The sequence below is a fragment of the Olea europaea genome, chromosome 2, assembly GCF_002742605.1.
Source record: "Olea europaea var. sylvestris chromosome 2, O_europaea_v1, whole genome shotgun sequence".
Taxonomy (NCBI): Eukaryota; Viridiplantae; Streptophyta; class Magnoliopsida; order Lamiales; family Oleaceae; genus Olea; species Olea europaea.
Window position 1 is genome coordinate 6,961,819 of NC_036238.1, and position 23,937 is coordinate 6,985,755.

The 23,937-nt window shown below is 31.6% G+C and overlaps 1 protein-coding gene across 1 annotated transcript; it reads right to left on the minus strand.

Annotated features, from left to right (window-relative positions):
* Positions 1 to 20,507: 20,507 nt before the first annotated feature.
* LOC111371770 lies at positions 20,508 to 21,336 on the minus strand. The gene is made up of 3 exons (XM_022993925.1): positions 21,333 to 21,336; positions 20,941 to 21,230; positions 20,508 to 20,756 (listed from the first exon to the last, which is right to left on the minus strand). Exons 1-3 carry the CDS (start codon positions 21,334 to 21,336, stop codon positions 20,508 to 20,510), a joined length of 543 nt encoding a protein of 180 aa, XP_022849693.1.
* Positions 21,337 to 23,937: the final 2,601 nt, after the last annotated feature.

Sequence of the window (23,937 nt, forward strand, 5' to 3'; positions counted from 1 at the left end):
TTACTCAAAAGAAAGAAGAAATAGTTCAAAGGAGTTATCAAAAAGAAGGAAGTCTTACTATAAAAATTTACGGCAGTGCGATGTCTTGTTAAAGCGGTTGTACGCACACCAAAGAAGGTGAAAAAAAGTCCTAAAATTGTCAAATGCATTTTCTTTGACTATGAACATAATAATAATGTCTATCGATTTCTTATGCAAGAGTCTAAAATCTCAGGCATAAACACACACACAGAGAGAGAAAAAAGGGGGTTCTTCAAACAAGTATTATATATAGATATAAAAAGGAAGAAATCTTCTCTAAAAGGACATGAAACTATAGCCGATAATAATCGAAACCAAGAATAAGAAGAGGAAGTTGAGATTAAACCAAGACATAAGGCTAAAAAGTGAAACTCAAAGCTTCCAAATAGTTGCGAGCTTTTGGAAAGGACCTCAATGGAAAAGAAGCTATTAAAAGTAAAATAATTTCAATTTTGCAAAACCATACGTGGGAGCTAGTGGATCTCCCTCTGGAATGTAAACCTCTAGGTTACAGTTGAAATTTCAAGAGGAAAATGAAATAAGATGAAATAATCGATAAGTACAAAGTTGGTGAAAAAATGTTATAGACAACAAAAAGACTTTGATCCTAATATGAATTCTCCGATAACAAGAATAACTTCCATTAGGATGAAACTTGTAACTGTAACTTTTTGAAATATATCAAATGGATGATAAAACTACATTTCTAGGTACTTAGAGGAAGAAATCTACGACCTGAGGATTTTTCTGCACTAGGGTAGGAAAAAATAAGTTTTTAAATTCATTGTATAGCTTGAACACAAGTACCAAAATGACAAATTTGAAATAGACTGAGGACATTCTATGGTATTAGATTCAACAATATAATTTATTTATTTAATATTTTAGAAGGTTTATGCTATGCAAGTTTTGTTCGCATTCTTGATAACTCAAAACCTGGAACCTGGAATGCAAGACAATTTATTTTTACATGACTGTAAATAGTAGGTTGTGAAATCCATAAAAATCAAAATGTTTTCTAAAAATAGTGATTTTTAATGGTTATGTTATTCGATTTTTCATTGTTTCAAGAAAAATCCTTATAACTCAATTCATGGGTTCCGAAATGTAAAACCATTTTTTCATATGACTTATAGGGATTTCCCATGGTATAAGATTCATCAAAATCTAAAATTTTTGTATAATAAATGATTTTCAGGTTAGATTTTATACAACTTTTGCATTATTCCAAAAACAATAGCTTTTAAATCACATCCATATTTTGAGTAATGAATATTTTCTTCAAATAGCTCGAAAGACATGTTATATAACATTCAAATATCACTTATTTTTGAAATTAACGTTATATTTTGAAGAATTCTACACCATTGAAAAGTTCTATCAGTATACTTTCACCGAAAGAAACGATTTTTCAAAATCACATCCGTACTTTGAGTTATAAAAGTTTCTTCAAAACATCGAAACTTGTATTATATAACCTTAGAAATCATTGATTTCTCAAAATTATCATATTTTGACGAGCTATGCACCGTTGGAAAGCTCTATCAATGTATTTTAATATGGAAGAAACGATTTTTCAAAATTACACCCATGCATTGAATTATGAAATTTTTTTTGGAACAATATGAAAGTAATACTCGAATGGACTCTGCTTGTCGAGAGCATGCTTGCTTCAATCTCTTAACGATATTCTCATGTTAAATAGATTTTTCTCCTAAAAGGATTATATAAGTGTTATGTCCTATGTCCAATCAACCTTGAACATAAATACTTTTATTATATAATTAATGCATTGTATGACGGATCTATTTAATTAATATTCAATTAAATTGAATAGAGACCGTAAATTCAAATCTTGATAATTTGTTAACCACAAAGAATTGTGATTGTGAGATACAAATTACATATGCTTGAATTTTAAATTGTTCGTGGTCGTAAGTAATAACAAGATAATTACGGGTAGACAATCACGTGTGACATTTCTTACTTGTGAAGTAAGTAACTGATCACACAAGTTAAAGTGTGGTGACACTTAAATGAACACGTGGAGCATTGGAGACCGACCGAGAGATTTCACATGGATAAATATCTGAGTGTCAGTGGTTAATTTCCAAGTCTGGTAATGGGATTGATCATTTGACTTGAGGTCGTCATAGTATCTTATATGAGGACAGTCATGTTTTGATAGTGTTGGATGTTGCTCTGTCAAGGGCAACTAATATGACATCGTTCGGGTATGTCAAAAATTGTATGAAGGTTGTGAATGATCAATATAGGATTCGTCACTCTTATATAGTAAGAGTTTATGATATGCATTTCATTCAATTAAGTTGATAACGAAATCTTTGGCCAAGGTGTATTCATAAGTCGAAAAGGAGTTTTCGACTTGTATTGAGTTAATAGTAGAGTGAAAGATATGATCGATAATCGTGATTGCCACACTTCCACATCTCGTAATTGATCGGATCATATTGACGAATGGATTATAGTCTCACGAGAAACGAATGAATTTGATTTTGTCATACCGCGTGACATTTTCCGTCACATGTATTGCCCTGACACATTGCTAGATGTCAATTTGGGACGGCGAGTGTGAATTGGTGATAAATTAAAAAGGTGTTTTAATTTATCAATTTTGATTCGATCAAAATAATATTTCACGTTGTTAGACATTATGATTGGGAACTTGAAGGATCGCACACAAAAGGAGAACTGGAATATTGTGATTTGTCAATTAATTAATTTAACAAGCGTTGAATAAATTAATTAATTGGGTTACTTATTTATAATCATGAATTAATTAATCCAATGAATTAATTTCACGAACCAGATTTAATTAAATGAGTTAATTAAATATTAGATCGGATCAGGTTAAGCCCGTTTGTACTTATATAAATATGACTAGGATTTTCAAATATGTAGAGAATTCATTATTCTTGCTATCACAAGAAGAAAATCCTAATCCTACAATCTTGTTCTCTGTGTGGATTACCGTTGAGGCTGAAAATTGAACAGTTGTGAGTGACATATTGAAATTGTTAGAACGAAAAGAATGGCAAAAGGTTTGCAAAATTTTTGAAAGGTACATTTTTTATCACAATTTCTATCTAAACACAAAAACGATTCCTGGTGAGAATTGAAATTTGTTTTATTTCTCGTTGCACACGTTAAGTAGATTCTCTACAGTGGTATCAGAGCATACTTTGTGTTTGTTAGAAATTGTTTAATATTTTTGTGCAATCAAAAGTTGATTGTTATCCCTTTTTCATGTTTCTAGCAATTAAAGAAAATTTGTTTTCTTAATTTTTATAAAATTTGATTTTAAAGGAAAAAAAATAGATGGATCAGGATGGCGTTGCCACAAACATCGCTGTTACAGAGGCGTCAGCCGCTGCATTCAGCAGCTCTTTCGCGCAGCGGGCTCTTGCGGTTGTTGGGCATCTTCGATTGAAGAATTTTTTTTTTATTATTTATTATTTCTTAAAGGGTTCTTAGGGTTTTCAAATCGAGGTGAGAAAGGTGGAGACGGGGGCTTCTACTGCAATTACTGTAATTGCGAGCCCTCACTTGCAATTAAAGAATAAGGGGGTGATTTTACAATTTTAAATAAAGGGTTGCTCTGCAATTTTCGAAATTTGGAGGGCAGCCCGCAATTAAGGGAAATGGGGCCAGTTTGCAAAATTTTAAAAAGGGACCTGTTCTGCAATTTTCTAAATTGGAAGGGTCTGGTTTTAATTTCGAACTTGGATCAATTTGCAAATTTCAAAATGGTTTTGAATTTGAATTTTAAAATAGTTTTAAAATTATATTTAAAATAGTTTTGACCTATAATTTTAATTTTGACCCAAATTAAAATTTTATTTAAATTTGACGACTTTTTATATTTTCGTTAAAATATGATTTTAACTTAAATATTAAATTTTGACCATAAATTGAATTTATTTTATTTAGGAGCGTTGTCCTATATTAAAATATTAATTCAATTTAAATTATAGTTTGACTCTAATTTAATACTTAATTAAAGTTTGATTTTAATTAATTATTCACCCGAATATATTCTTGTAATTAGAATTGGATTCTAATTTCACATTTAATCAAAATTTGATTTTAATTAAATTGTCTCGCCCTAAATTTCTTCTTAGAATTAGAGTTGAACTCTAATTTGGTATTTAATTAAAATATAATTTTGATTAAATAAATTCGCCCTGAAATCTTTGAATTAGAGTTGGACTCTAATTTTGTTATTTGATTAAAATTTGATTTTAAATAAATTCAACCGCCTTGAGTTTTGAAATTAGAGTTGGACTCTAATTTGATATTTAATTAAAATTAGATTTGACTTAAATAGTCATGCCCTATAATTTTGAAATTAGAGTTGGACCCTAATTTGATATTTAATTAAAATTTGATTTTAATTAAATAGTCTTGCCCTATAATTGTGAAATTGGAGTTGGACTCTGATTTGGTACATTTAATTAAAATTTGATTTTAATTAAATATGCCCACTAATGAAATTAATTGATTAATATAATTAATTAATTATTTAATTGTTCCGATCCATTTGTCTAAAAGAGTTTAGACGACCTTAATTGCTAAAAACTAGAAATATATTTGCATATAATATTATTAGTGGACGATTATGGATTCGACCATGTGGATGTGTTGAATGGTTAATTTTATTCTTGTCGTTTTATGAGCCTCCGAGCACTTATTCATTTTTGACTTTCGAGTTCATTATTGATATTGTTATTTTCGGCCTGCGAGTCCAATTTTATCTAGGCTTGTGTGCTAACTAGTATATGATACATGTTGCAGCTAGACTAATTGAAGACGCATGGAGAGGAGGAAACCATGAAGATGATGCATTGATACTGATCAATGTGATACCCTCAGGAATTGACCAACTAGTACTTCTTATGGTTCGAGAAGACTAGGTAGTAAAGTCCATAATAGTCCACACTACTACATTATATTATATATATATTTATTTGCATGGTAGATGTGTAATATAACATACATGATGTTACGACGAGATTTTTGAGTATAAAACTCCTCAATAAAATATTAAGTCACATTTATAATCGTCTTTCATCACTATAGTGAAAAATCAGAATCTCAAATCGTCTCAGTTTGTTGAGTATACTCAAAGTTGATCTATTAGGGATATACTTGACACTATGAAATATTTGATACTTTTGAATGACGGGTTTGACTTAACTAAAATTTATCTTTTGTTGAGTACAGTCAAGGAAATAAATTTTAGAGGCATGTTAAGCTAATACATAAGATGTGTGAAGACAAAGAGTTGTCAGCTTAATGATTTGGGAGTTGTATGAAGATACAATTGATAATAGTATCTATCCAAAGGTTATATTAAGGCTTGTTGAGTACACTCAAGATTTTGGTATAACAGATGGGATCCCGACCCACTGGGAGTCAAGTATGGATTCCATAAATTTATATGAGAGGGTCATAAATTTGAATTAAACAGTGAGAACGTAATTAATTTAATAAAAGTTCATGTTAAATTAAGTAATGCATTTTATATATTATTCTTTTCTTTTTCGTCATTTATATTTACTAATCATGAGTAACCATGTGTATTTGAGACGCATACTGGATGCCAACAACCAAATTAAAATTTCTTGATCGACACTGCAATTTGAGAATTGTTCTCAAACATGATAAAGTTGTTTGTCCTTAAGTAGCCATTTTACAAAGACACCTGGTGATGACTCAACTAAGGAAAATGTGGCTACTATAATAAATACAGTGATGAGATAGTATTGCACACATGTGATGCTTGCAACTATGTCACCTGAATTACAGAAGCAACTTGAAAGAATAGATATGAATACATAATTCTTCATTGCAAAGAGTTGTATGATAATAATCATGTGTGGAAGGATATGAGACTCCCAAACAACTATACCGGTGCAAAATGATAGAGCAATTTCGATTGGTGCTCCTGTATTGAAGATGATTGTCATCGAGAAATTGTCTCAGTGAGGTTCAATGATGAACTACGAACTAAGTATTGACTTAGCTTTGCAATCTCTGCCAGAGAGTTATTCATACTAATTATGAATCATGATATGAATAAGTTCGAATGCGCACCTATTAAGTTACTTAACATGCTTAGGACTGTTATGCCCAGTTTCAAAGTTAAAAGTGGGCAAGCTATTGATTCCTCCAAGGATATTAAGAGGAAGTCTAAAGGGGCTTTGTGAAAGCGTCCAATATGGTTAAGACCATCAAAGCGAAGGACAATACCAAATCTAATGACCTTTGATTTCATTATAGAATGAAAGGTCATTGGAAGAAATATTGCATGGTTTACGTCTACTTCACGAGTTTCTTAGGTATTTGATACCAGATGTAGATCTCATATTTATACAAATATGGAAAAACTAAATAGAAGTAGACAATTGCAAAAAGGAGAAGTTAACCTACACATTGAAGATGAGTAAATGTTGCTGCATTGTCTGTAGGAGCATACTTCTTGCTATTATCTTTTGGCTTAGTATTGAAATTAGAGAAATGTTACTTTGTACCCATCATAGCTGGAACATTAAAACGAATTTCATTTTCAAACATGAACTATTTTAATGTTAAGGACAATTGTTGTTCCTACTATTAAAATCTTAATAGTTATGGTAAGCTACAAAAATTAATATTTATATTCTAAACACTAAACATTCTATAATGAGTATAGAAGTTAAAAGGCATAAAAGTGATAATTTAAATAATACCTAAATTTGGTATTGTAGACTTGGCTATATAGATGAAATGCAGTTCCTACTTCTTGCTGTTGCCTTTGAGTTAGTATTGAAATTAGAGAAATGTTACTTTGTACCCATCATAACTAGAATATTAAAATGAATTTTATGTTCAGACATTAACTATTTTAATGTTAAGGACAATTTTTGTTTCTACTTATCTTGATTAAGATCTTAATAGTTATGGTAAGCTACAAAAATTAACATTTATATTCTAAATACTAAGCATTCTATAATGAGTATAGAAGTTAAAAGGCATAAAAGTGATAATTTAAATAATACCTAAATTTGACATTGCAGACTTGATCATATAGATAAAATGCAATTTCAATATTATATAGAGATGAATATGTGGAATCAATTGATTTTGAGTCATTTGACAAGTGCAAAACATACCTGTTTGACACAATGATCAAATCCCTTTTTATTTGAAAAGGAATAAGTCTGCATAAATATTGGCATAATACATAGTGATGTATATGGACCCATGTCAATTAATGTCAGATGAGGTTTCTCTTATGTCATCAACAATCATGTATACTTGATGAAATTCAAGTATGAAGTTCTTGAAAGGTTTAAGAGATTCAAACTGGAAGTGGAGAAACAAATAGGTAGAGATATTCTCGCATCAAGATCCGATCGAGATGAGAATATCTTAAATATCTAATTTAGATTATCTAAGAGAGAACGAGATTTTCTTGCAGTAAACTTCTCCATATACACTGCAACATTGTGGTATATTTAAACGGAGGAATCGTAAACTATTATATATAGTCCAATTAAAAATGAGCCATGCAAATCTCCCAAAATCGTTTTGGAGTCATGCACTGATTGTAGTGTGCTACACACTAAATCATGTCTCATCTAAGTTGGTTAACAGAATTTTGTACGAGCTATGGAAAGGCAATAGTCCCAACTTATCTCATATGAAAGTTTGAGACTATGACGTTTATTTGAAGTACATTGAATCAGATAAACTTGAGTATATATATCCAATGAATACATATTTGTGGGATATCCAAAACAAAAATTTTGATATCAATTCTATTATCCCGTTGAGAAGAAAGTCTTCGTCTCACGATATATCGTCTTCTTAAAAAAAATATTTACTCTAGAAGAGGACAGTGAGAGCAAAATAGAACTTGAAAGAGTTCAAGAGTCCACAGATATAGTTAACAAAAGTAGATGAATCCGACTTTGATCCCATATCTAATGTGGGACATACTCTTGATTAGGAAGTAAAAACTCCTGAGGACATCTCAGCTCTGTGTGAATCTAGTAGGATCATTCAACCTTCAAGAAGGTGCAAATCTATGATTACTAATCAGGCATTTCTGTTCCAGTATGATGAACCTACTAATTGCACAAAAACAAAGTCAAATGTTGACTTAAAAAGATAGCAAGAGGCCATAAAACCTGAGATGAACTCGGCGTATGTGAACAAGGTTGGACCTTGGTCGACCCTCCTGATGGGATAAAACCTATAGGTTGTAAATGATTTACAACAAAAGGTTGACATGGATGGAAATATCCATACATACAAAGAAAGGCTAGTGGCAAAAGTAACAAACAAAGACAATGTGTTGACTTTGATGAAACCTTTTGCCTGTAGCCATGCTAAAGTCCATTCGAATTTTGGTTGCAATAGTTGCATACTGTGACTATAGGTTATAGCAAGCCTCTTGGAGCTGAAATCTTCGATTTGATAGAAAAATCAAAATGTTTGATCTTATCAAATATGAAGGCAAATTTTGTGTTTACAAGAAGATAGTGAAAGCATTATCGCATTTCTAGTATTGTAGAAAATGACATCCTTATGCTTCAATCGTTGAAATAATGGTTGTTACAGGATTTATTCATGTATGAGAGAAGCAACTTGATCTATAGAGATAGATCTAGAAGATTGCTTAATTTATCCCAATCTACATAGATAAAATCTTGAGAAGATTTTAGATAAAGTGCAGAAGATTGCATTTTTAATGCTGAGTGCTCATGATTATTTGCTAATATATAAGTATATTTGTGATTAATAATGATATTTTTCTATAGTTGAATGATGGCCAATGCTAATTATGGTGTTTACAATTTAAATGTGGAAATGAAGCCCAAAAATACTAAAGCTCAAGGCCCATAAGAGAGGAAAAGCTCAAGGCCCATAAGAGAGGACCCAATTCAAGTGGATTTGAGCCAGCCCATTTAGAAGAAAATAAATTGGAATGAAGGGAGCAAATCAGTGGAAGACCTTCGGCTGTGAAGAAATCCCGAATTGGAAGCACATTTGCACTGCCTTTAGTACTTTCACAATATCTCCCTCATCCAATATCGTATTGAGCTGATTCAAGAGGCTTTGGAAAGCTAACTTAATGTGTTACAATTTATCCTAAATAGAGATTTTGAAATCCCCACATTTTCCAAGTGAAAAATGGCCCACAATCCAAGGCTGAAAATCTGCCAAATTGACGAGGCGAATTTGGGATTGATTTTTTCTTTCCTTTTGAAGATGGCTTGAAAGAGAGCAAGGATAAAGAGTTATGGGGAGGGAAAAAGAAGATTTTTTTCAACCAAGGAGGCTGGAAAGCAAAGGGGATTGATTCTTTTTCTTCTTTTTGGCTATCAAGAGGAGGAAGCTACTGGAAGAAAATTTCAGACCAGATTTACTGAGTTTTTTTTCCTCCTTCCAATCTCTTTCAGTTCCTTGATGATTATGTTAAATTTTTTTATCAAGTTTTTCTTCAATCTTAGCATGAATTAATTTCTATCTTCTAGAGTTTGAGATGTAGCCTAATTATAATTATGTGAATCTTCATTTACTTGAATTAATTGATATTTGTTCCGATTGTTGAGTATTTCATTCTGGACTTAATGCTTGTGAATGACTGATCACCGTTCACTTGAGTTGGTGTTGTAAAATTTTTGTTTCACAAGTTTATGACTCATAGCAAGTAATAGTGAACCTAAGAATCCGGATTGTCGATCCAGCAAGGACTATTTTTTAACACTTAATTCAATTTTTCTTTAATTACTATTTGACTAAAGTAAATTAAAGGTTGTAAAATCTGGGTTTTAATCTAAATTCTAGAAAATAAATGAATGTTCACACGATTGGTTGGAGAATCAAATAATGAATGGATGTTAGGGTAGAATAACTTCACCAATTGATCACCTTTACATCTCAAATTAAAACTCAATTCTAATGTAGTGCTCGGTCTAATTCTCCTATTGTATTCAATTTACCCCTCTCGAGTTCTCATTGAGCCTATTCAACTAATTAAATTTCATATCTCTATGCAAATTCAACTTAGTTAAACGAGTTCTATGTCCTAGAAATTCAATTATGACCGCAATAAATGGTATAGGTATCTCTGCTAGTTATACCAATGTATTGAATTTTACTACATGGTCTAAACCTAAACTCATATCTCTATCTGTAAAGAATTCACAAAAATCATCAAATTATTGATTAGATAATTTAATGCATTCAACTCATAGCAAAATCAACACATGGAATAATTAAAAATTGAAAGTCTTAATAAGAGAATGTAAAAGATCCAAATTGATTACATTATTCCCCTAACAATGAATTTAGCTACTCATAGTACAAGAAGAAAAGTAGGAAATTGTCTTAAAATACATCACCGAGTTTGTAATAAAAATGTAGAAGAAAAAGTAGAATTCTTGCACCAAGATCTCCTTCTTCTTCCAATGAATGCTTCTAATCTTCAATTGCTTGGTGTTAATCTTCCTGAATTTCTTTTTTGAATCTCCCTTCTTGTTGTCTTCTCTCCAATATGTCAAGAACGTGGTTTGATCCCACAGATTTTTAGTGTGCGGCTCCTTCCTAATTTAGGTTTTCAATTGTGTATTTATAATGTCTTGGAGTTTAGGGAAAGATTTAGAGGTTAGTTGGACCGAGAAAGAATGATAAAAACCCCAAAAAATTACTCCTGCACGGCGGCGCCTGGGCGCTGACTTTCTGTCAAAATTTCAGCATCATGGCGCCTAGGCACTGAGGGATAGCGCCTGGGCGCTGAGGACTACTTCAGTTGTACTGCACAACTTTCAGTATTTTTATTATAATTCTTTCTCCTGATATCTGATTGAGGCGATTCAAGATGCGTTGGAAAGGTAACTCAAAGGGCCACAACTTTGCTTCAGATATTATTCTCCAATTTGATCGTTTGCTATGTCAAAAAATGAGTCTCAATATGAGGCTAAAAACCCGGTGCAAAACTTTTTGGTTGGAAAATGATTTATGATCATAGCTTGACTAAATTTGATCCCTTTGACACCTTCCTTCATCCAATTGGCTTCTAGAACTCTCGGATCTTCATTTCAAGTTTCGACACGACTTTTGATTAATTTCATTTTAATTCTCGAACTTTGGATCTCTTACATTTTGGTCATTTCATCCAATTTCGCTAACTTTTACCTATTTCATTCCTTTGACCTCTTTTAGCTCTTGTTTTCTCCACTTCCATCAATCTACAAAATAACACCAAAATCACTTGTTAGCACTTCTAAAATACTCTCCAAGATAGCAAAATCATGAAATTAATGGTATAATAGAATGAGTGTAAATCACTCATCAGTTGGGATTCAATTTAAGATAGAGAAGTAATAATTGTTTCAACCTATGTTTGAGATACCACAGGGATTTTGTAGGATAGAGATATCTATGAACTTGTGCAATCTTTATGGGTTTTATATTTGTTCTTAATGAATGTTGATAGGTTTAGAATTTTCACAGAGATGTAGAAAATTTTCTTGTTGAGATATTTCGTTAATGCTTGAGAAAGATTATTGAATATATTAGAGAGTGTCGATTATCAACAATAAGGAACACTTACTGACATGACCTGTCCCGTCCCGAATCATCCTAGTGGACTCAAAACATGATGTGTGCCGATGATAGATGTTGACTAGATGTCAAATCTATCACCAAGGCTGACTATGAGTTATTTCAAAAAATGCAACAAAATCAAATGCTTATATAAAATATAATGCGATGGGCCTAAAATATTTAATTCGTGCTTCATCAATATGAATTATAACACTCAACATGTCGTGTGGCTCTCATTCTGAAATCATTAGGCTCTTCTAGCTAAGAAGGATCAATTTTCACCTGTAGAAAAAATCGTGGCAAAATATATGAGTTGGTAACTCAGTGAGTGGAGCAGTACGAAAATAATTATACTTTTTCAATTTTACATTTCTATCGAAAATGGAGTTCATATCATTTAATAATTCACAAGATAACATCATGTAATTATAACCAAAAGTGAAATATTGACATAAGGTCGTAAAACATCATCTCAAAATCATAATATGAACATCAACTGATAACCATGTTATAATCTCATCACATCAAACGTGCTGAAAAATCCATAAAAAATGTACCATTTGACTGAAATATAAAATCCGCCCCTCGGGCTAAGAATTTTGGCACGGGCCTTTGGCCCCTTCCGTGAATGAAAGTCGGTCTGAAAGACCTTTCATAATCAATTCTAGAATACGGCCAAGGCCCCTCTGTGAATTAGAAGAAGTATATAATCATGGGTACTTTTCTGGCCAATCTCAATATTGCATGTCTAACATACCAAACAAATCTCAATATCACATGTCTCATATATCAAGTCACAAACATGCAATAAATAATCATTGAAATTTCACATATATCATAATAAAAGATATTTCCATAATAACCATGTAATTCAAACACATAATTGCATATAATTGCACATACTTTAACAATATACTTAATTTATAAATACTTTTAAAATATTTATATTTTTCCACTCACAGTACAATGTTCGTAAAATCAACCCGATTGGTAAGCTATTCTGATGTCAGTATCGTCATCTGAAATATGATATAATTTTTAAATAAACAATTAATTATTTTAAATAATTTCAATAATTAAATAGGCGATACCAAAACTTAATCATTTCATGTTTGAGCGATTTCTACAGTCCCCTTAATAACTAAAACTAGTTTTTCTTTCATCTTACTCAATTTCATAGTTTATTACACTTAACCCTTTCAATAAAATTGAATTTAATCTAACAATCTAACAACTATAAAATCAAACATAACTTGATATAAGTAACTTTTTATTTACCTTTCAAAATTGAGGAATTCATGCCTAATAATGTAGACCACTTAATTCCTAACATGTTGACAAAAATTTTCTATTTGTTTTTTCTTCTTCTTCCTTTTTTTTTTCTTTTTTCTTTTTCCTCTTTTCTCTTTCTTTTCTCCCAGCTCTCAGCTTCTCTCTTTATGTATTAGTGTGTGTTCGTGTGTGTAATTGGATATGTTTTCAACTTGGGTGGATTGATATAAATTAATCCACCGCCTCATTATTATTATTATTATTATTATTATTATTATTATTATTATTATTATTATTATTATTATTATTATTATTATTATTTATTTTTTGACTTTTCTTTAATTAACTAATGTATTATACTTACAATTAATTCAACTAGGATATTTACATATGAGTAGTTATGGTGAATCAAAAACTCTTGAAAATCTCATTTTCTTGATTTTTACTTGCTTGTTCAATTCTTGTTAGTTTAATCTTTTAGTTAAATAATTCATTTACATTCGAATTGTCAAATAGATCATCATTTAATAAATTTTGATACTTATTTATAATTTTTCATTTCTCGTGGGATGATACTCTTGCTCATTCACTTTATTAATTGTTACGACTCGTGCACTTGTGAATTCAACTGACAATTTTATATGGAGAAACTGGTTTACTTTTAGACCGTATGCTGGAAAGGTTCCAAACGTGAAATAATCATTCATTCATTGGCAGAAACCTAATACATGATTGCTTTAGAAGCAGCAATGAGTTGCAATGTGGACCAAGATGTTCATTAATGAACTTGGAATAGTTCCTAATATTGTTGATCATATGCTATTGTATTGTGATAACAATAGAACCATCGCGCAATCGAATGAACTAATGTCTCATCAATAATCCAAACATATATTGTGGCGGTATAATCTCATCACAGAGCTAATACATGGAAATGACGTGAAGAAAAGAACAAATTCCCAAAATTAATTACAGATCCATTGACAAAGAGTTGTCGTAGTATAAATATGATCGTCATGTAGACTCTTATGACATTGGATACATAAGTGATTGAATCTAGTGCAAGTGAGAGTTTGTAAGTGTCATACCCTAAATCCAATCAACCTTGAACATCAATACTTTTATTAAATAATTAATGCATTGTATGGTAGATCTATTTAATTAATATTCAAATCTTGAGAATTTGTTAATCACAAGAAGTTGTGATTGTGAGATACAAATTACATATGATTGAATCTTAAATCATCTGTGGTCGTAAATAATAACGAGATACAGATATCATTATTATGGATAGACCATCACGTGTGACATTTCTTATTTGTGAAGTAAGTAGTTGATCTCATAAGCTAAAATGTGGTAGCACTTAAATGAACACGTTGATGTTTTGTTATAGAACAAGACATTTGAGAGCCCCCGAGAGATTCCATATGGATAACTATCTGAGTGTTAGTGGTTAATCTCTAACGTTCGATAGTGGGATTGGTCCTTTGACTTAAGTTCGTCATAGTATCTTATATGAGGACAGTCATGTTTTGACGGTGTTGAATGTTGCTTTGTCAAGGGCTGCTAATACGGCATTGTTCGTATATGTCAAGAATCGTATGAAGGTTGTGAATGATTAATAGATGATTCGTCACTCTTAGATAGTAAGATATTATAATCTGCATTTCATTCAATTAAGTCGATAACAAAATCCTTGGCCAATGTCTACTCATAAATTAAAAAGGATTTTTCAACTTGTACTGACTTAATAGTGGAGTGAAAGATATGATCGATAATCGAGATTGACACACTTCCATATCTCGTAATTAATCGGATATATTGACGAACGGATTATAGGTTCACGGTAAACGAACGAGTTTGGTTTTGCCATGCCACCTGTCATTTTTCGTTACATGTATTGCCCAGACACATTTCTAGATGTCAATCTGGGACGACGAGTATGAATTGGTGATAAATTAAAAGAGTGTTTTAATTTATCAATTTTGATTAGATCAAAATAATATTTCACGTCATTAGGCATCGTGATCGGGAACCTGATGGGTCGCACACAAAAGGAGAATTGGAAGATTGTGATTTGTTAATTAATTAATTTAACAAGTGTTGGATAAATTAATTAATTGAATTGCTTATTTATAGGCATGAATTGATTAATTAATTCAGGGACCAGATTTAATTAAATGGTTAATTAAATATTAGATCGGGTAAGGTCAAGCCAGTTTGGGTTTATATAAATACGATTAGGATTTTCAAATTTGTAGAGAATTCATTATTCTTGTTAGCACAAGAAAAAAATCATAATCCTGCAATCTTGTTCTCTATGTGAATTATCGTTGGAGGTTGGACAATTGAACAACTGTGAGTAACAGATCGAAATTGTTGGAACAAAAAGAATGACAAAAGGTTTGCAGAATTTTCGAAAGGTACATCTTTTATCACAATTCTATCTATACACAGACGAATCTCTTGTGAGAATTGAAATTTATTTTATTTTTCGCTACGCACATTAAGTAGATTCCCAACAGATTATTGATAAAAATTCTCATCATATCTATAAAGATTGCTTATCGTTGATATATTGAATCTTTTTTAAAAATACACCACAAACCTTGAATAATTTGATATTGATGCATTTGAATTATGCCGAATGTATTAGCACTTTAAAAACACTCGTCAATTCACTAGTATACTCGGTATTCGGGCAATGAAATAGTTGGAAGATTTGAGAAACTCTCAAATTTTTATTTTATTTTATTTTTTTTTTAATTCAAAAACAACAAACTAAAAATGACAAGATATAAAATGTTTGAATAGAAAAAACAAAAGTACGAAAACCCTAAACATGAAAATGAGTAATTTCCTACGAGTAACTTAAACTGCTAGAAATAATAAAAAGATAAAACTAAGAAAACAACTAAATAAGTGGTTTAAGTCTTGTTTCATCATCTCGACATTCAGTATTTGCTAAGTAATTTATTTCATAACTCCAATGATCATAATGCCATGTGGGGGGAAACACGAACCAATATTTTTAATTTTAAACCCCATCTTTTATGTGCATAGGTGGAAAAACGAAAATTACGCAAAAATGACATTTTTTTTAGTTGAGTGCTCAAAACACGACAACACTATCATTGAACATGGTTTTGTATGGGGGCGGAGTCAGGAATTTTGTCTAGTGCGGACAAAGTTTAATTAGGGGCCGTTTGGGAGTGATTTTTCACTCCAAAAAATTTATTTTATGATCATTATTTCATTATTTCAGGCGTAAAGTTTGACTTATTCTCTCACAGATGACCCCCATTTTTCTCATAACAAAATTGCTCCCAAACGGTTCGTTCCTTAGTGGGAACGTAATCGAACAATGTTGAGTCATGCTGCCAACATAGGCTAGCATATATGAATAGTAGGGCAATACACTTGAGAATTGGTAATAGAAGTAAAACATTACAAATACTTCCAGAAAATTATAGAAAAAGGGACTTTATCGAATGAAGTAAAACATTACAAACTACTTCAAGAAAATATTGGAAAAAGGGACTTTATACCTCAGGAAGTGGAACAAGAGCAACACGCGTACTTACAAGAGATGGAAAGGTTGCTACTAGGGGCGGAGGCCAAAAGTCCATTGCAGGCATTTGCCCACACTGGAATGTGAATGGCTCCGCCCTCTGTTTTGTAGTTGTGATAGTAACAAAACAAGACATAGAATCGAGTAAAATGATTTTGTCTTATATAAATTCGATTACAAGTAGTTCACTTTTTCGAAAACCAAAACTAACTCTAATCAATATTTCCAATTTGCAATCTAAATGGTTGTATAATGTAATAGGTTAGCAACGTTCTATTACAGCAAGATTATATAGATAGTGTATTAAAATCATTTTCTGATTATATAATTTATGTAATACAATGGATTGTGTACATATTATTGTTTTCTCTATACATGTTAGATTGGCTAAATTGCAATAGAAATAGTTAATTAGTTAATGCACCATGTACATGCTTTGAAAATTGCACGATCGTACTTATTCATTTAGTCATGTTCATATTTATCATTCTCATGATTTACTTTATTACAAGATTTGTTATACAACTACCTATCCAAAAGAAAAGTGTTAAACAAGCTATCGTAAACTCGAGTTCATGAAAAATCGTGCAATTTTATGCTTATATGGGTAAACGCTCATACAAATAGACTTGCACATATCTGTTACAGAAATGGTGTAGAAATAGACATAGCCCTTTATTTTTCTAAATTTTGTAACGGGAACAAAATTTGTTGAAAAGAGAGATGGAGGAAATGAATTCTTTAGAGTTATCAAGTGGTAGGCAACTCACTCATGGTTTATAAACTCTTTGTTTTGGAAAACTCGTAAGCTCATTTTCTTGGAAATTTATATTTTTTAAGGAATATTAATAGGGATTCTCAGAGTAATTATATTCTACACAAATTTTATATTTTAAACATTGATATGGGATTTACTGGGGTCGGGATTGGCAATTAACTAAGTTAAAATGACGGGTGTTGATCTGATATGATGCATAACAGTCATTCTGATTTCATCTCTACGATTCTGCAAACGCTCTTTTCGAAAGCATTATTGATGTTTTTTTTTTCTTTTTCGTAGTATTTGTTGATATATGGGCAGTATGGTGCTACTTGGGGTTAACTTAGCACTAGGCCCTTATGTTCGCAATCCATTGTAGCTGTCGGAGAACTCTTATCTAACTCTTCATGGCAATGGGAATTTTTTGGAGCAATGATATAGAGAAATCATCGCCCATAGATTGTACAACAATGGTTGGCCTAGTTACTGCTGTGCCAAAGATTTGTTAACATAGACCCCAGCTATTGATAGTGTGATAAGAAGCACAATTGAATAAGTAATTGGGTGGGAACTCATCTATAATGAAGCTCACATAGTTATCGTCTGGTGGTTTTATGTGGCTGCCTGTTATTCTGATCTCATCCAACTGATGGATAAGGAATGTCTTGATCCTACCCTATTGCCGTTATTCATTGTTCCCCTAGGCCAGCTAGTAGAGGGAGCCTTTTATATCATCATACCAAACTCAAAAGAGTTTTTGTTACCTCCCATGTGTTCTCTTGTTGTTACTCCATTCCTCTCATTCCATACCTGTTATTTTAGCGTGTGATCTTTGGCTGATGGTTCTAAGGCTAGGTGAAATGAACTGTCCTGCAACACCCTAATGGACCTGACTTGTGCAGTGCCCCGATAGTAGATAGCAGCTAAGTGTTGAACCCACCACAAAGGTAACCTTGACCTGCTTTGGTTGTGACGAATTTTTAAAAGAATTTTGCAGAGTTTTCTTTGAATTATGGACTAAAACCTCCTGATCAGTAATCAATTTCTTCAAATCAATACATACAATAGAAAACAGGGTACACCAACCTCTCAAAACACAAACTAGTCAAAATAAAGTGTATTAGAATGAAATTTACACTTCTATACAAGCTAGAAGACTCCAAATGCATAACATATACAAAAATCCACCGAGCCTATGATATGGATACATTTTTCGACAAAAGATGCACGTGTTCCAAAAATATGAAGTATATAAATTGACAAAATGAGTTATACAACTGATGACAATATGTGGCTCAACTTGATAGATCAACAGACTCCAATTCTGCCCAACTCAGCTACTATCTGATAAGAAAAAGGGTGACAAAATATATGAATTTGTAACTCAGCTAGTGAATATTTTGTAAATAAATATACTTTGTCCATTTATACAAACTTTCTGAAAACGCTTGTGCTATTACAACTTTAAGAAAGTTTGAAATCTAATAATTCTTTTAAAATTAAAGCATAATGGAATCGTAAAACGCTTTATCATTTATACTGAATGAATAACTATAAAATATAATGGATATAATAAATCTGACATCGATATTATAAGTAAAAATATCCTTTCACCGTACTATAGATGAAATCTTTATTCTTTAAACTAAATAAACTAAATTCTGCAATTTGAAATTTGATAAACTGATAAATCAAATCAAAAAGGTACCCGAAATAACCTTACTCATGTATCTAATAATACCGATATACACGACAAAGCTATCTCTAATTTTGAAATTCTGGTAATATGCACAGAGTTGCCTAAAGGCTACAATATAGTCATACACTATGGGAACACTTTCAAAATAGTGCACAGTGAGTAAAATTATCATAACTAATCATGCACTGTGAAAACACATTCACACCAGTGTAGAGTGGGTAAAATAACTATATGGGTTATATACTGTGGAAACACATTCACACAAGTGCAGACTAGGGTAAAATCACTTGTGTACTTTCTAATGGTTTTTAAAATAACTTTAGTTATGCTGAAATATTTAATACTGGTACAATATGTAAATGAAATGGTTTAGCTAAACTAAATTTAACTTTAAAAAGAACCGACTATAATTTTGAAAATCATGCTGTCAAACCAATTATATGAAATAATTAACTTTCTAATCTAATATAAATTAAATAAATACTTATTTTTGAAAAAAAAAAGTTTTCCCACTCACTCAATATAAGCTACAGATTATGATGGTCGGTAAGCTTTTCTAATCTCTTTATCATCACCTGAAATATGATACAAGATAACTAATTTAACCACTATCATATCAAGAAATCTTTAATACTAATACTATAATACTTAAACTAAATTTCTCGAATATATTTTCTAAATTTTTCTTTAATCAATTGGAGCTAATTCCGCTTTCTAGTCCCTTTACTAATAACTAGTTCATCAAAATAACCTTCACCCAAGCATAAAATAATTGTCCCATCTTCAATCTAGTGAAAACTTGAAATCATACTTGCACCAATTAATTTTACATCTTGTTCCTTAAAATCACGCTTTCATTTGAGTATTTCATCATCACAATCATTTCCACCAAATATTCAAAACTTAAGAACCCAATTAAATAAAATTCTAGGATTTGCCCAAAAATTAGTAATTCTTACCTTATGCAATTAGCATAACAAATTAAGAAAGTTGGCTTGAAATTATTCTCATTCTCTTCAATCTGAAAATCAAACTAACAAATTAAACCCTAACAACTTTAACAATTTTTTTTTCTCTACCTCTTGAAGAAAATAAAGAGGAGAGAATGAAAATCAAGTTTAAACTACCTCTTTTCCGTTCTTCTCACCCTCTTCTTTCTTTTCTTCTTTTTCTATTTTCTTTCATTTTTTCCCTAGTTTTTCTCACCTTTATGCCCATTTTCTGCCCTCAGCTTTCTCTCTTTGTGTATAAAATTGAAAAATGAAGACAATGTTAAACTGTTGCCACTTGTAGTTCACTCATACCAACAACTGAAAAGGATGTCCTCCAACCTTCATATAAAATCATACTAAATACTTAACTTCCCTTAATAAATGAGTACATTTTGAAAATTTTATTTTGTCGAACTTAAACCCTTAAATATTTTCAACTGTAAAATAAATCCCAATAAAATAATTTATTTTATTGAAGTCTCTATTTGACTAAGATTTTGACTAGTGAAATTTTGATTATTGACTAATTGAGATGGGTTGTAACAATCTTACCTCCTTAAAAGAATTCTATCTTCAAAATTCAACAGGCAACTGGCTAGGTAATGAATAGATGAGAATTTGAGTACGCTTCTGATTTTCATGCTCCCATGTAACCTCTTCTGCTGTCTGATTCTTCCAAAGTACATTTGCAAGTGAAATTGTCTTACTTCTCTGTTTTTGCATCTTTCTGTTTAGAATTCTCATTGACTTTTCTATATAGGTCAAATTCTCCTCCAACTGAACTGGTTGAGACTCTAAAACATGAGAATGATTTGCAATATACTTGTAGAGCATGGAAACATGAAATAATCATGGATCTTGAACATCACAATTGACAAATCTAATCGATATGCAACTGGACCAATCCCCTCAGTAATCTTATAGAGTCCAGTGTATCATGGACTCAACTTTCCTTGCTAGCCAAATCTCAAAAACCCTTTCCAAGGCAAAAATTTTAGAAAAAAACTTTATCTCCAACTACGAATTCAAGATCTTTTCCGCACCTATCTTCACAACTTTTCTTTCTATCTTGTTTCGGTTTCAACTTTTCTCTGATGAATTTCATATTTTCTAAAGTTATTTGAACCAATTCAGGGCCAATTAACTTCCTCTTACTAGTATCATCCCAACAAATTTTTGTTCTGCACTTTCTAACATATAAAGCTTCAAAATGACCCATTTCTATACTAGAGTAGTAATTGTTATTGTAAGCAAACTCCATCAATGACAAATGAGTATCGCAGGTACAATTGAATTCTAAAACACAAGCTATGAACATATCTTAAAGAGTCTGTATGGTCCTCTATGACTGGACATCTGCCTAAGGATGAAAAGTTATACTGAAAGGTAGTTTAGTACCCATGGCTTTCTACTAACTAGGCCAAAATTTAGATGTAAAACACTAGTCTCTATCAGACACAATAGATAATGGAGTACCATATAAACTCACCATCTCATCCACATATAACTTTATCAATTTATTTAAAATATAAGCGGCTTTGATTGGCAAAAACCTAGTAGTCTTGGTCAAACGACCCACTATAACCAAAACACCATCATGACCATTCTGAGTATGAGGAACACCAAATAAAAAGTCCATAGTAATGTACTCCTATTTCCATTATGGAATAGGCAATAGCTATAAAAGTCCTGCTATTTTTTGACGAACTGGCTTTATCTACTGACAGATAAGGCATTTGGATACAAAATCTTCTAATTATCTCTTAATCCTAATCTACCCGTAATACTTTTTCAGTGCATGATACATTTTAACACTATCTAAATACATAGCATAAGCAGAACTGTGTGGCTCTTCTAGAATCCTTTTATTCAATTATAGAATATTTAGAACACATAATTTATTTCCTATAGCCAACGTATCATTATCTCTAATCACATAATCCGTTCTTAACCTTGTACTAACTTCTGCTTTCAACGTTCTCAATGTCGGGTCTTGCGATTGAGCTTCTCTAACCTTATAAATCAAAGAAGGCCTTACTTGAAAATGAGCTAATACTGTCTCTGAAGTAGTAGTTGACAATTGAGCATGCAAATTATTGAACTCATAAATCATAGAAGCACATACTGCACTAGGTGAAGGGGAAGAATCAGTCTTTTCATTGAGAGCATCTGCAACTACATTAACTTTTCTCAAGTGGTAGTCAATCATAATACTTTATCAACTCCAACTATATTCTTTGTCTCAAATTTAGTCATTCTGATCAAAGATATATTTAAGACTTTTGTGATTAGTAAATATTTGAAATTTCTCACCATAAAGGTAATGCCTCCAAATCTTCAATACCAACACCACTACAGCTAACTCCAAATCATGTGTTGGGTAGTTTAACTCATGCTTCTTCAATTGTCTTGAAGCATAAGTTATAACTTTTCAATTATGTATTAGAACACAATCCAATCAATTGCGTGAAACATCACTATAAATTACATACTCTTCACCTAAAGATGGAAGAGCAAGCACAGGAGCAGCAGAAGCTAATCTTTTCTTCAACTCTTGAAAACTCTTTTCACATTCTTCATTCTATACAAATTTGGAGTTCTTTTGAGTCAAACTAGTCAAAGGAAGAGCAATTTTTGAGAAATTCTCTACAAACCGATGATAATAACCTGCTAGCCTAAGGAAACTCCGTATTTCTATAACATTAATAGGGCGTTCACATTTCATTACCGCTTCAATTTTCTGAGGATCTACATAAAAAAACCATCTTTTGATATAAAAAGATCCAAAAATACAACTTTATCCAACTAAAATTCACATTTTGCTAAACTTAAATATAACTGCTTATCTTGTAAAGTTTGCAAAATAATCCTCAAGAGTTAAGTATGCTCACCACTATTACGAGAATAAATCAATATATCATCAATAAAGCAATCAAAAATTTGTCTAAATATGGGTGAAGCACCCGATTCATCAGATTCATATTTACTGTTGGGGTATTAGTCAGCCTAAATGGCATCACCAAAAACTCATAATAGCTATATCGTGACCTAAAAGTAATTTTTTGTACATCACTATCCCTAATTTTGAGCGGATGGTTCCCTAAATGTAAATCAATCTTAGAAAATACTGTAACACTACGAAGTTGGTCAAACAAATCATAAATACGAGACAAAGGATACTTGTTGCGGATAGTCATTTTATTTAGCTGTCTGTAGTCAATACACAATCTTATTATGCCATCTTCATTCTTCACAACTATGACTAGTTCTCCCCATAGAGATATGTTGAGTCTAATGAAACTCGTCAACTTAATCTTGCAACTGAACTTTCAATTCCTTCAATACCGCTGGAGCCATTCTGTAAGGCGTTTATAAAATAATGATAGTCCTAGGGACCAAATCAATGGTAAACTCAATTTCTCTATTTGCAGGTAACCCTGGAAGCTCTCCAAGAAAAATATCAAGGAAATCTCTTACCACATACATATCTTCGAGTTTTAGCACATTGATTTGGGTGTCAATCACATGAGCTAAATATGCATGGCAACCTTTTTTGAAAAATCTCCCAATAGCAAGTGCAGATATGATACATGAAGGTAATATTCTCCATTAACCTCTAAAAACAATTTGAGGCTCTTCTAGCCTTCTGAACTCCATCTCTTTGCAAAAAATGTCAATTAAGGCATGATTTGTTGCTAAGAAATCCATGCCCAATATCACATCAAAATCATGACTATCAAGTGGAATCAAATTAACTTTTAACTGCCGATTTGTGCATCCCTAGGACTGTAGCGCTAGACTTTATAATTTGAAAAAGTTATGCGACAGATTGGTGGGACATTTTGGGCGTAATAAGACTATAAAGGAGATTGAACGTCAATTTTATTTGCCCAGTTTAAAGATAGATGTGGCTAAGATAGTTGTCACATGTAACACCTGTCAATAAGTTGAGCAAAAGAGGCAGAACACGGGTCTCTACACACCTTTTCCTGTTCCTATTAGC

Excerpts from the sequence above, each read along its gene's own strand:
- LOC111371770 (XM_022993925.1), bottom strand. Across the intron at positions 20,757-20,940 it reads AATTCGTAGTTGGAGATAAA|TATATTGCAAATCATTCTCA; the intron begins GTTTTTTTCTAA and ends ATGCTCTACAAG.